Source organism: Phoca vitulina, unplaced genomic scaffold (assembly GCF_004348235.1).
Source record: "Phoca vitulina isolate PV1807 unplaced genomic scaffold, GSC_HSeal_1.0 scaffold40, whole genome shotgun sequence".
Taxonomy (NCBI): domain Eukaryota; kingdom Metazoa; phylum Chordata; class Mammalia; order Carnivora; family Phocidae; genus Phoca; species Phoca vitulina.
This window is the reverse complement of record NW_022589743.1, coordinates 25,014,379-25,028,796: the sequence shown is the minus strand read 5'-3', so window position 1 is coordinate 25,028,796 and position 14,418 is coordinate 25,014,379. Positions and strand designations below refer to the sequence as shown.

Here is a 14,418-nt window from a genome sequence, read left to right as displayed (position 1 = left end):
TCCTCCATAGAGATTTGTGTGGTACAGGGTTGAGTGAAGGCCAGTTGGAATGAGGGGGTGCCGTAGGCTGAGGGCCCGGGCCTGGGCTTGCTGGCCCTGATAGGTTGCCCAACACCTGATTTGGGGCTGCCCTTGTCCCTTTGAGTCAGGAGAACTGGGCGGTGGCCTCCAGAAGCCTAGGAGTGCGGGAATGGGGCGCTGTCAAGTTTGCTGTCCTAGGGTAAATTCTGGGCAAGCCAGGCTGTTGTGGAGATGCAGTGAGATGGGGGCAGGGGTAGCCGGTGAGCGTGAGGGGCAGGGCCTGTCTCCAAGAGGGGAAGCTCCTAACTGGCCGCCGCTACTCGGCTGTCTTGAGCAGGTGGGCCTCAGCAGCGTGCGCACGGCAATACCGTCTCGAGTCTTGGAGGGGTTTTTTGTGTGTGTCTAACAAATTCTCTGAAAAGAAAAAGATACTCCAGCCCGAGTATTGGTTACTTTCTTGAGCCGGCTGGAAAGAACATGTTCTTGACCTTGAAGTTTTTTTTCTTTTTTAAAGATTTTACTTACTCATTTGTCAGCACAAGCAGGGGAGGGAGAAGCAGGCTTCCCACTGAGCAGGGAGCCCGATGGATTTAACATGCATGTCACTTTTATACTTAAGTATCTTTTTGAAAAGCTAGTATAACCAAATTAAGCTTTTAAGATTGTATCATCCCAGGGTGTGTGTGGGGGGGACTGTATCATCTGTCTCCACTCCTGCCCTTCAAACTGCCATTGTGAAATGGGTATTTTTTTAAAAGATTTTATTTATTTGACAGAGAAGAAAGCGCACAGGCAGGGGGAGCAGCAGAGGGAGAGGGAGAAGCAGACTTCCCGCTGGGCAGGGAGCCCAACACGGGGTTCGATCTCAAGACCCCAGGATCAGGACCTGAGCCAAAGGCAGATGCTTAACAACTGAGCCACCCAGGCGTCGCGTGAAATGGGTATTGAGAGGACTGTTGGACCACACTGAGGACCCTGTGTACCCTGAGGCAGAGAACCAGGTAGCCTGCTGTGGTCCACATTCCTACTGCCAGAATCCAAGCTATCCAATCCAGGGGCGCCCTGGTGGCTCAGTCGGTTGAACCGAATGTGCCTTCGGCTCAGGTCATGATCCCAGGGTTCTGGGATCAAGCCCCATATGGAGCTCTCTGCTCAGCGGGGAGTCTGCTTGTCCTTCTCCCTCCATCCCTCCCACCTGCTCGTGCTCACTCTTTCTCAAATACATAGAATCTTTTTTTTTTTTTTTAAGATTTTATTTATTTGACAGCACAAGCAGGGGGAGCAGCAAGCAGAGGGAGAGGGAGAAGCAGGCTCCCCGCTCCACGCGGTGGAGCAGGGAGCCCGACGCGGGGCTCGATCCCAGAACCCTGGGATCATGACCTGAGCCGAAGGCAGACGCCTAACCGACTGAGCCACCCAGGCGCCCCCAAATACATAAAATCTTAAAATCAAATCTGGCAAGGCATGCATATCAGGACGCCTACGGAGGACAGGTGGCCCTGCTCAAATGCAGACTGAAATACTCCCATTAGACAGGCAAATGTATTGATTAAAAAAAAGTCAAACACTGAGATGCAGACCATGCAGGACCCAATTATCCTGAGAACAAGGTCATTTCAGAATGATTTAGGAGTTCCAAGTGTAGGTAACATAATCCTTGCTGACCCATTCCCAGACTCTGCCCTGTTCCCAGTGGTCATCTCCCAGGGAGTTTGCAGTGTGGTGTGGTGTGATGGCCTCAGGGATGGGAGGAGGATCATTCCTGCTTTGCTAAAGGTTAAAAAACTGAAAGAGGTCAGAAGGTCCTCCTTACACTTTAGATAGCTAACAAGATGCTTAACATAGGCAGAACCAGATAAGGGAAAGAGCATGTACATTTGGGTTTGAGTCCCAGCTCACAGTCTTAGCTGGGCTTCATACCCTTGGCATAAGACTTAAAGTGAGCCTGTGTTCTTGTCCATCAAAATACTAATGTCCACCAGCAGGGAGTGTATGTGAGAGTAAGGATGTTGGCACTTAACAAGCATTCAAAGTGTTAGGTCTATTTTCCCTTCCCTAATCCCCCCACCTCCACTTTTATTTTAAAGAATTTTATTGATGAACCATGAGAGACTATGGACTCTGAGAAACAAAAGGGTTTTAGAGGGGAGGGGGGTGGGGGGATTGGTTAGCCCGGTGATGGATATTAAGGAGGGTACGTATTGCATGGAGCACTGGGTGTTATACGAAAACAATGGATCGTGGAACACTACATCAAAACTAATGATATATTGTATGGTGACTAACATAATAAATTAAAAAAAAAAAAGCTACACCCAACGTGGGGTTTCAACTCACAACCCCGAGATCAACCACTGATTCTAATCAATTAGAAGGTAGTTAATCAGAATCAGTGGTTTTCAAGCTTGAGCCTACATCAGAATCAGCTGGATGGCTTGTTAAAATTGGTTTTTCATATAGAGGTTTCAGATACAGTAGGTCTGAGCTGGAGCTCAAGAGCTTGCATTTCTAATGAGTTCCCAAGTGCTGCTGCCGCTGGCCTGCTGGGGAACATCGTGAGAATCAGAGAATTCTGGTAGGTCTCTCAGCATCCAAAAATTGTCTGCATGCAAGTCAAGTTTCACCAAAGCCCAAACAGGGACAGAGCTGCCACATTTAGGATGCTGTACCATTTCCCCACCAATTCTTCCACTTTCCTATCCCTCATCCTATGTCAGGGACACACCCAATGAGCGTTGGAAAGAAGCTTGAAGTGATATACCAGTGGGTGAGTTTTGAGTAACTGCATTTCAGGATGGCGATATACCAAAGCTGGAACTCTCTACCCCAGGGAAAGTGGTCAGGCTCATCATCGGCATCTCAAGCTAGGGGAAAAGAGGAGCCCTGCAGGGAAATGGAAAAGCTGCAAAACTCAGAAGACTCGAATTTCAAGTAAATTACTTTGGTGCTCTTGAGGATTCCCATTTTGGGATGGGGAGGCAGGAAAACAACTGGGCTGTAAGTAAAGAGACACCGCATCATCCAACTTGTCCTTTATACCTGAGAAAGGCTGGAGACTTCCTGGCTGCCCTGGACACCACAGGCCCCAGCTGGGCAGTAGTAGGCATGGGAGGCAGGACATAGCCAACACGTGTAAAGCAGAGGGAAAGCCATGGGGCTTCTGGGCCAAGAGTGAAGGCAATTTTGGTACTTTTCGACCAAAATTTAAAACAGTATTAAGAATCTTCAAGAATCCAAGACCACTGGACAAAACAAGAGGCTCATTCATTAATAGAACAAAAGGGGAGCACGATCCTTCTGTCTGGACCCTGACGACCACAAGAGGGCCAAGTCTTTGCTGGGGTGTGTGTGTGGGGGGGTAGTGTTTACAATAGGTCATTCCTGGCCTCAGCTCTCCAGTGCTTGGGCCGACGAGTCACTGTTGGAAAAGGCTGCTGGAGGCGGGGGTGGTGCAAGCCCACCTACCACCATCGCCAAGGGCCCCTGCAGCCATCGCTCCTGGAACCTGACCTCCTAATAAGGCGAAGGAAGCGGACAGCAAACGCAGTGCCAGCACGGCCCTCGAGAAAAGCCCTCCATCAAGGCCCTGCCACCAATCTGCAGCTTACTCTATGGCTGGTGTTGAACACAGTCCCATCTCCTATTAGGACTCGGTTTTAAATCTCTGCACAAGGACACACACACACACACACACACACACAAAATCACATCTAGTTTTATAGGCATTTAATAGTTTACCAATTGGTACAATAGGATTTTTTAATATGCAGAAAACATGAATAAATTTTGTTTTACACAGTCTGAGAGCAACAAATCTTACTGTAAAACACAAGAGCAATATTATATACATTCCTTTACTGATTTTTTTTTAAAATTGTGTCAATAACTTGTTAACTCTTACTGTTTTCTCCAATCACCACCACCTCTGCAACATTCATATGAAATCAATGCTTGCCTTCATGTCAGTGTCAGGATCAACATCTAACCCGAAGATTTTGTGTTTGTTTCTATCATCTTCAGAGTGAGCTTTAGGGATGCCTGAAGGATAGGCAGGACAAGAAAGCAGCTACTTACATGATATAGTGGAAAGATAAAAAGGCCAGTTCAGTCCAGTTGTGACTTGTAAATCCAGCTTGCCCTCCCCCCACCCTACGGAAAACAAAACAAAAAAAAACAAAAACCCAAAACCTTTTTCATCGATTTTGTACATGTCGCTTCTCTACCAGGAGATTCTTCTTTGCATCATCTAGATTAATTAACACATTGGACTTATATACAGCTGGACAGAAAGAGTAACCATTTTAAGTGCCTTTTCCTTCAACAATTTTAATTTCAGTTGCTTAAGGATTATCAAGCCACCACTGTCAACAAAACAAAATATCCTTTACTTTTAAATAGTTTTTCTTTAAATAAATTTAAAAGAAAACTATTTAATTAGTGATTTTACCTGGAAGTTCACACAGAAACAGGAAGAGGCAAACAGGAGAGCAGGGCACTGACAGTAAGGAGACTGGGCTTGGTGATCTAGAGCCAAAGCTTCCAAAGACTACAGCGAGCGCTCCACAGCCTGGACGACTTGCTAACACTAGTGATTTTTAGAGCAGTGCTCTGGGCACACCATTGGTCACACCACACATAGACAAAACAGGACGGTCTTAGTCTCCTAAAGTGCAAGATGCCATGTCAAAAAGCAACTATTCTCCAAGCAATGTCTACACCACAGTTTCCGTGGCTTGCACGTTCAAGAGTGCAGCTAGGACTCCTTGGGCACATTATTAAGGGTGGCACTGGAATGTCTGTTTTCACACACACAAAGTCAAATAATCATCTGAGGATGCAATTCTACCAGCTTTTTATTTCTTAAATAAGTGGCCAATTTGATTGAGAAAGTGACAAAGCAGCAGTGAACCTCTAAACCAATTCATAAATTCCTCCACTTACAATCCAAACCAGTAACCTCATCATTGTACTTATCCCAGGCAAGGCACAGGGTCAGACAGCAGACAGAGAAAACGGAGGCAACAGGAAGAAAGGGCATCGACAGGGCAGTGTCAGACAACAGTGCGGGAAACCACGCACCTCCGACTCCGGATTGTGGATGGATCGCTCTCCCCCACCCCCTTCATTATTCAAACAGGGCTCGTTACATTTGGATCCAGTTGAGGACCATCCCTGAGATTCAGTGTTTGCTGCTTCTTAAATGGAGGATGTCTGGTAGCTCATCCAAGCAGCAGGCTGTGGCAGTCTCCCAAGTAAGGATAACTTTGTTTACAGAGTAATATTGTTTCTCCTCCTTTGTCAACGAAGTCACTGTATCCTGCAGGGGGGGAAAACCCAGCGGACAGCAGCTTTGTTAGCTTTGTTTCCTCCTACATCGGTACCATTTTTTCCTTTACTGTTCGTATCTATGAGTGATTTCTAGATGCTGTGGCTTACCCTTAAACAATTCGTGTTGCTACATGCTAAAAATGAATTAAAATACAAGACATTTATACATGTACAAACAAATGTTAAGATGCACCATTTCTATGTATTTATATTTCTTAAAATAGGACAGGAAATAGCAGCAAACGAGAACAAAGGTATCTTCCATAGCTTTTGTAGAAAACTCCAGTCAGAACAGCTAAAGGGAAACAAAATAAGACTTCTGAGTGTGAGCAGGGTTGTGAGGCAATATTGTCCTGAAAGTTATTCTACTGTATTTAAGGAATTAGCTTAAGTTGTAATTTTTGTCTTCAAAAATAGCCATTAGTTCTCAAAACACTTTTCCTTCCAGAGACGTCGCTCAGGAATTATTAAAAACAAAGCAAACAAACAAAAAGACACAAGTTAGACATAAAGCTGCTTCTAGTAAACATAAGGCCTAGTCTCCGTGTATCTAGAGGACACTAACTCTAACCCTTTGTCTTTTTCAGGAACCAAATTTCCATTAAATACTAAAAGGGACATTAAAAAAAATCACATATTATGCAAATGAATAAAATGCAATTCAGAGTAAGTTTCTTTGTTAAACTGTCTTTGTTATTTCTTTGTTAACTTTTCAAATGACCTTAAAAAAAAAGCTGTTGGTTAGCTAAGCAATAGAATTATTTATTTAATAATCTGCAATGAAATATTGTTTCCAAAGTCATAGATAAAAATTCTCTTAAACCTACTTGTAGTAACTTTGGATCACAATATACATCAGGCTGTGTAAAATGCTGAACAGCCAAACGGTGGGGGAGGGTGTGTGTGTGATTTTCCTTTTAACTGGGAAAAATTCCCACAGAGTCAGACCTAGTTTTCAGAAGCATTAGGATCAAAAAGGGCTTGTTCTAAAGCATGGTATTCCACAGCAAAATTTATTCTACTTGTATGTTTTAGCACTTCTTCAAAAACCCAGGACCCAAAGACATGGAGGTTTTATGTGTGTGATATACATATACAGACTTATCCACTTATAGATAGGCCCATATAAACATTTATATATAAACAAAAGGTGAAAACACAGTACATTTTTATGCATGCTCCATTAACCCTGTCTTTTTTTTTTAACGTGTAAGTTAAATACAGTTCAAATCGGTATCAGATTCATGTTGAAAAACAAACTGCTGTATTTCTCCCACTTCTTTAAAATGGGCAAACATAACCTTTTCAATATCTGTCATCATGTAATGCACATTGCACATCCCTAAAAAACATCAAAACAAATAGTGATTTGTACCATGACACACTCAATGGGAAGATTAAATTCTACTTGGAAGTCACATCACTATACAGTCTAATAGTATGGAGAATACAACTAGAAGTGTGTCTAGTGTGAAAAATAGAAGCTTAGAGTATTACAGTGTTTTGTTAACCTGTTTACAAAGCATTAAAACCCAAATGAAATAAATGATTTGCTATTAGCTGCTGAGATTTTTCTTATTTGAGATTTACAGTCATTTTCTTACATAAATATACCACTAGCCTCTGCTTGATAGGCTGCCAAAACAAATGTATCCTATTGATTTGGCAAATGTGTCATGACAAAAATTCCAATGTGTAATCCCCATTAATTACATAGATGGTCAGAAGATTTTGAATTGTAGCCTTATCATCTAACATCCTTAAAGAAGATTTATTAAGCACACTTAAGTGATGTTACATAGATACACATTTCAGAAAAAGCCCTAATAATCACCACTTTTCCCCAAATGAGGCCATCAAGTCAGGCACCAACAGATAGCAGAAAGAAAAACAGGAATTAATAATCCAACAGAAAATGACACTGTCAACTATTCAGTTTAGTGCCCTAAGTTCAATTTATTCAACTTCTGCCTTCTTAGGCCTGGTGTGACCAATGCCAGCCCAGGTTTTTAAACCCTATGTACTTCTAGACAACGTATGTAAATTTACAGTATACAATTTGGATTCACCATGCATGAATACTTTGTGTGTAACATTTAATAAGCTCAATCTACATCCAGAATAATTTACATGAAAGGACAATATTTATTTAAACAGAGCTCAATGGGGTAACCATGGTATCATCAGAGTGCATCCAGAGGAAAAATGGGAGGAGGGGCCAAATGAGACTCAATCAACGGCACTCCCACACCTTTACTGTTTGATCTACACTGCCAGTAACCACATATGGTGCCGTCTTATGGAAATCTGAAAGAAAAAGAAAAGGCTTATTTTAAATCCAGATAAAATTTTTAACAAGCCACAAAATAAGCAAGTCCAAGTGCCAGGGATACTCATTTTTTTCTATATACACCCGCACACCCATCCCTGGTTTAGGGAAGCTGAGATGTAATGATTAAGTCCTATGTTAACATTTCAATAAAAATCCCTCCCCCATTAACACCCATCCCAACTAAATCTGAATAAACACTCAAATCTAACAACAAGGGTAGCCTCAATGTATCTACTTACTTAACTTACTATGTTTCTGGCTTAGTACTAATGCTTTATATTCATATTTAATTTTTGTTAACAATCCTATGAGATGGGCATTAGTTTTATTTTTATCATTAGATCCATCAAACCCTAGGTGTATTATATTTTACTGTATTCACTATTTTAATTCTAGATTCAGGTCCAGATAATACTGAGGATATTTATTAAACTTAAATACGATTCTGTGAGTTCCCAGTACATGGTAGTATATACCTGCCAGAGGAGAAAAAGGCTGAGTAAAATTTACTTTGAGAAACTTACAAACTAGTAGGGGAGGAAAATTACCCATCAGAGTGGTTAGTAAGCATCCTCTTCACAATCCTAGTTTCCAAAACCAATGTTGTGCATGGAGAAAGTAATTTTTTTATTATAAGGCTGATGATGGAGAGAGAGAGTTAAGGAAAGGAGAATTTAAAACAAATGATAGGAATCCACAAAGTTTTTAAACTGTCTTCTCTAGTCTGTCCTGAAAGCACACAGTCATTTCTTACCTGGAAAATTCCACACGATTACATAAAACTGTTTATGCCTGGCACTCCAAAACCTAATTGCTTAGAAAGCTCATTACTCGTACATACCCAAGGAGGTAACAAAATGTTCATGCGCATTGAGGGTCTTCATGCATCGCTTGTTCTTGTAATCCCACACACGTAGGGTCTTGTCATCAGCACAACTCAAAATAAACTTCCCCCCAGAATGGAACAGAACTCCACGTACCCAGTTATCATGACCCACCTTAAAAACAAAAAGGTATTTGACTTAATAAAGGGATAAAGTACATAAACAGCACCTAGAAAAATAGTAAGTCATTACTCAAAGTGCAATAAAAAATGTCAATGTCAAAAAAGAGCCATTGGGATAATTGGAGAAATTGTGAATATGTAGTATTAATGTCAAATTTCTTTTCTTTTTTTTTAAATCATTTTCTTAAAGTAATCTCTACACCCAATGTGGGGCTTGAACGCATGACCCTGAGATCAAGAGGCACATGCTCTACCAACTGAGCCAGCCAGGCACCCCAATGATAAAGTTTCTTGAGTATTATCATTTTATTGTGGTTATACAGAATACCTTTATTTTTAGGACATACAACTGTCATGGTATCTACAAGTAACTCTCAAATTGTTCAGCAAAATGTACACACACACACACACACACACACACACACAGGAAAATGTTGGCAACTGGTGATTCCAGGTGAAGGATACACAGGTATTTACTGCATATCCGTCCATCCATTCATCTATCTACATCCCCTATCCCAGCAGTTCCAGTTCTTGCTATTTACCCTAAGAAATAAGATTAAGAAAGGCCCAGAGATTTATTTAACAAAGATGTTCATCAAAGCACTGTATGTAATCAGTAATAAAATATCTAACATGAGCAGTGTCACATACCTCCTAAATTAAAGGTTTGCTACAAAGCAATATGTACAATAGGATTATCATTTATATATAAAAATCCCCACCATATTCATCTACATAGAAATTAATGAAAATGGCTGAGAACTGCACAGTCCAACAGGGTAGCCATTTAGTCACATGTAGATTTTTTTTTTTTTTTAAAGATTTTATTTATTTGAGGGGCGCCTGGGTGGCTCAGTTGGTTAAGCGACTGCCTTCGGCTCAGTTCATGATCCTGGAGTCCCGGGATCGGGTCCCGCATCAGGCTCCCTGCTCAGCGGGGAGTCTGCTTCTCCCTCTGACCCTCCTCCCTCTCATGCTCTATCTCATTCTCTCTCTCAAATAAATAAATAAAATCTTTAAAAAAAAAAAAAAAAAGATTTTATTTATTTGAGAGAGAGCATGAGAGCGGAGTGAGGGGCAGAGGGAGAATCAGACTCCCGGCTGAGCAGGGAGCCTGATGCGGGGCTCGATCCCAGGACCTTGGGATCACGACCCGAGCTGAAGGCAGACACTTAACCGCCTGAGCCACCTAGGTGCCCTTCACATGTAGCTTTTTAAATATAAACTAACTAACATTGGGGCGCCTGGGTGGCTCAGGCGGTTAAGCGTCTGCCTTCGGCTCAGGTCATGATCCCAGGGTTCTGGGATCGAGCCCCACACTGGGCTCCCTGCTCAGCGGGGAGCCTGCTTCTCCCTCTGCCTACAGCTCTGCACACTTGTGCTCTCTTTCTCTGTCAAATAAATAAATAAAAATCTTAAAAAAAAATAAACTAACAAACATTAATACTATCAGCAATTCAGTCCTTCAGTCTCAGTAGCCACAACACTGGATAGTATAGATATAGAACATCATCACAGAAAGTTCTACCGGGCAGCCTATACTGGTAGGTATTATTATGAGTTTTATGAGGGTGATTTTTATTTTCTTCTTTTAGCCTTTCTGTATATTTTTAATTTTTCTACAGTGTAAATAACCATATTGCTTTTGTAAAAGAACTAAAAAAAGGGAGTTAATTAAAAAAAAAAAAAAAAAACCAAGGTGACATATCCTTTGCCTTGATCCTTATTTAAAATACTTTGTTCTAGGGGCACCTGGGTGGCTCAATTGGTTAAGCGTCTGCCTTCGACTCAGGTCATGATCTCAGGGTCCTGGGATCAAGCCCTGCATCGGGCTCTCTGCTCAGTGGGGAATCTGCTTCTCCTTCTCCCCTTCTGCCCTCCCACCCCTGGCTTGTGTGTGTGCTCTCTCTCAAATAAAATCTTAAGAATTTAAAAAAAAAAACTGTTCTATTATAGTGACCTATAAAAGTCACCAATCACTAGACGTAGAAGCTTCAACAAAAGTTAAATCACATTTCCGTGACTACACCAAAATAAAGCAGTAAAAAGTACCTTCCTTCAGCTGAAAAAATAGGAGCCAGAAACCTCCGGGGAAATTAAGGTGACCTGTGTTATTACAGGAGAGCAGAGCACATGCTTTTTTTTTCTTTTTTAAAATATATATTTTTTTCTTTAAGATTTTATTTATTTATTTATTAGAGAGCGAGCGAGAGAGAAACAGCATGAGAGGGGAGAGGGTAAGAGGGAGAAGCAGGCGCCCTGCTGAGCCGGGAGCCCAATGCGGGGCTCGATCCCAGGACTCCGGGATCATGACCTGAGCTGAAGGCAGTCGCTTAACCAACTGAGCCACCCAGGCGCCCTAAAAGATTTTATTTTCGAGGACTCTCTATACCCAACATGGGGCCCAAACTCACAACCCTGAGATCAAGAGCCTCCACACACCACTGACTAAGCCAGCCAGGTGCCCCATACACACTTTATGATTTTAAGTGTAGATCATCTTTTTAAATAGCGATATAGCATATCTGAGCTCAGAATACTACTAGAGAAAAGTTTAATTTTCTAACCAATTTCTTTTTGTATTTTTAAAGTAGGCTCCATGCCTAGCATGGAGCCCAATGTGGGGCTTGAACTCACAACCCTGAGGTCAAGACCTAGGTTGAAATCAAGAGTCAGACACTTACTTAACCAACTAAGCCACCGAAGTGCCAATTCTTGATGATACTTCCAAAGTGTCTACCATATCCTACAGAGAGACAATCACTTCAAGGTATGGTTAATACCTAAAGAAATCTCTAAAACAAACATGGATGCCAAATTACAAAAAACTGCTACTGAATTAATGCCCACAGATTCCCTCAGAACTTCCTTAGGCAAATAAGAATGTCCACAATGCTGTACTATCATTTATATATACATATATTTTAAAGATTTTATTTATTTGTGAGAGAGAGAGCATGAGCAGGGTGAAGGGGTAGAGTGAGAGGGAGAAGCAGATTCCCCATTGAGCAGGGAACCCGCTGTGGCACTTGTCCTAGGATCATGACCTGAGCTGAAGGCAGACGCTTAACTGACTGAGCCACCCAGACACCCTCATTTATATATCCTAATACCAAATTCTAGGTGCTCCTAAAATGAAATAACGTTTCTTCTTTGTTTTTAAAGATTTTATTTATTTGACAGAGACATAGCGAGAGAGGGAACACAAGCAGGGGTAGTGGGAGAGGGAGAAGCAGGCTTCCCGCTGAGCAGGGAGCCCGATGTGGGGCTCGATCCCAGGACCCTGGGACCATGACCTGAGCTGAAGGCAGATGCTTAATAACTGAGCCACCCAGGTACCCCTGAAATAACATTTCTAAGTCATAAAGCTAGGTAACAACATTAACATCAGAATGGTAAAATAAACCAAATAAAGTGGACCATGTGAACAAATAGATAATACTTAAAAGGATTCATATTAAAATTAAATACAGTGAAATACAGAAACAGTTTAAAAAATGAATGAGACTAGGGGCGCCTGGGTGGCTCAGTTGGTTAGGTGCCTGCCTTCGGCTCAGATCATGATCTTGGGGTCCAGGGATCGAGCCCCATGCCAGGCTTCCTGCTCAGCAGGGAGTCTACTTCTCCCTCCCCCATCTGCCCCTCCCCCAACTTGTGCGCGCTCTCTCTCTCTTAAAAAAAAATGAGTCTATAATAATACTGTTTATCTCGCATAGAAGATATATAATTTTTAAAGATACAGTAAGCTAGGATCTCCCTCCTGGCATTAACTGGCTTTGTAGATCCTTTATATAAACATGACATTCTACAGCAATAATTTTCCTAACTAACAATGGAATTACAAAAGTTTAAGAAAAAATGTCTTTACAAGAAGTTCTTTTAAAGCCTGCAATAATTCAGATTATTTAATAAGGTATCACAAGGCATCTAACCCAAAAAGGTATAAACCTAGTTAAGACACAAAAGAAGCAGTAAGATTATGCAAACTTACTAGGGTCATAAGGCACATGCCAGTACTGACGTCCCACATCTTAATAGTCTTGTCTCTGGATCCAGACAGTAAGAATGGCCCAGGCTTGCCACTTTTTTTAGTCTATAAAAAACATACAAATATTAAGTTTCCCAGGTAAGAAGTTAGGTGAGGACTTTAAATGACTTCTAGCAATGATCTATATTTCCAATTTTTATAAAAATGCAATTTGGGGGGACAAATATTGTACATGTTTATTACACAATCTGATGTTCTGAGATACATATATATTGTAAAATGATCATCATAATCAGGTTAATTAATATAGCCATCACCTTGTATAAACATTCCCACCCCCCGCTTTAGGTAGTGAGAATACATTTTTTATTTTAAGCTGGTAAGAATACTTAAGATCTACCCTCTTAGCAAATTTCAAGTATATGACACAGTATTGTTAACTGCAGTCACCATGCTGTACAATTAGATCTCTAGAACTTATTCTTCAGATTTTTCTCTATTGAAATACATAGGTCTTTTGACATATGCAGGCTGTTACACAGGAAGGACCCAGATAACATAAAAACAGAGTATCTCTACTAAGATTAAGATTCAGTTTCTATAATACTAACGGGATGATAAATTTACTGTTCAAGACTTCTGTAATCAAGAAAAATTTAAAACTATGTAATTAGGTCTATATAAAATCCAGCCAGAATCAAATTTATGACATGGTAAGTAACCACCACCAGAGGGCAGTAAAAAGAATCTGAAAAGGCAACCAGTCAGCCAAAATCTAAAGTTACTATAGAAACCTCATTTTGGAAAAACAGTTGTTTTTTTGGGGGCGGAGATGGGGGCTTTGGGGGAAGATTCTCCTCCTTCATTTATTAAAATGTAATTTAAAAATATCCACAATAGAGGGAAACAAGCCATAAGTGACTCAATGATAGAGAACAAACAGGATTGATGTGACAGAGAACAAACAGGATTGATGAAGGGAGGTGGGTGGGGGATGGGCTAGATGGGTGATGGGTATTAAGGAGGGCACTTGTGACGAGCACTGGGTGTTGTATGTAAGTGATGAATCACTGAATTATACTCTAGAAACCACTATTGCACTGTATGTTAACTAACAAAAGCAAAAATCCCCAATAGGACTATCTATATAAAAGACATGTGGTCAATTTTGGCTCATGCAATTTATTCAAAGAAATAATATTCTGTAACTTGTTTTTAAGTTATTAATCATAAAGACTGAAATCATGAAAAGTACAAATTAAGAACCATGAAGAAATATAATAAAACTCCAGACTAGAAAACCCAAAAGACTCCACCAAAAAATTGCTAGAACTGATAAACAAATCAGTAAAGTCGCAAATGTACAAAATCTGTATTTCTGTACAAAATCAATGTACAGAAATCTGTTGCATTCAATAATGAAGCAAGAAAGAGAAATTAAGAAAACAATCCCATTTATAAAGGCACCAAAAATAATAAGATACCTAAGAATAAACCTAATCAAAGAAGTGGAAAATCTGTACTCTGAAAACTATAAAACACTGATGGAAGAAACTGAAGACAACACAAAAAATGGAAAGACGTTCCATGCTCATAGACTGGAAGAACAAATATTGGTAAAATGTCTATACTACCCAAGGCCATCTACACATTTAATGCAATCCCTATCAAAATACCAACAGCATTTTTCACAGAACTAGAACAAACAATCCTAAAATTGGTATGGAACCACAAAAGACC

General features: G+C 40.8%; 1 protein-coding gene across 1 annotated transcript in view; it reads right to left on the bottom strand.

Annotated features, from left to right (window-relative positions):
- Nucleotides 1-3,730: 3,730 nt before the first annotated feature.
- Nucleotides 3,731-14,418, bottom strand: part of PAFAH1B1 (platelet activating factor acetylhydrolase 1b regulatory subunit 1) — an 86,854-nt gene continuing 76,166 nt past the window's right edge. Inside the window, exons 9-11 of the mRNA XM_032428396.1 lie at nucleotides 12,682-12,783; nucleotides 8,523-8,679; nucleotides 3,731-7,656 (exon numbers count right to left, since the gene is read on the bottom strand). Of these exons, the coding sequence (XP_032284287.1) occupies nucleotides 7,583-7,656; nucleotides 8,523-8,679; nucleotides 12,682-12,783 (333 nt within the window). The 3' untranslated portion in view covers nucleotides 3,731-7,582. The remainder of the gene's footprint in view (nucleotides 7,657-8,522; nucleotides 8,680-12,681; nucleotides 12,784-14,418) is intronic.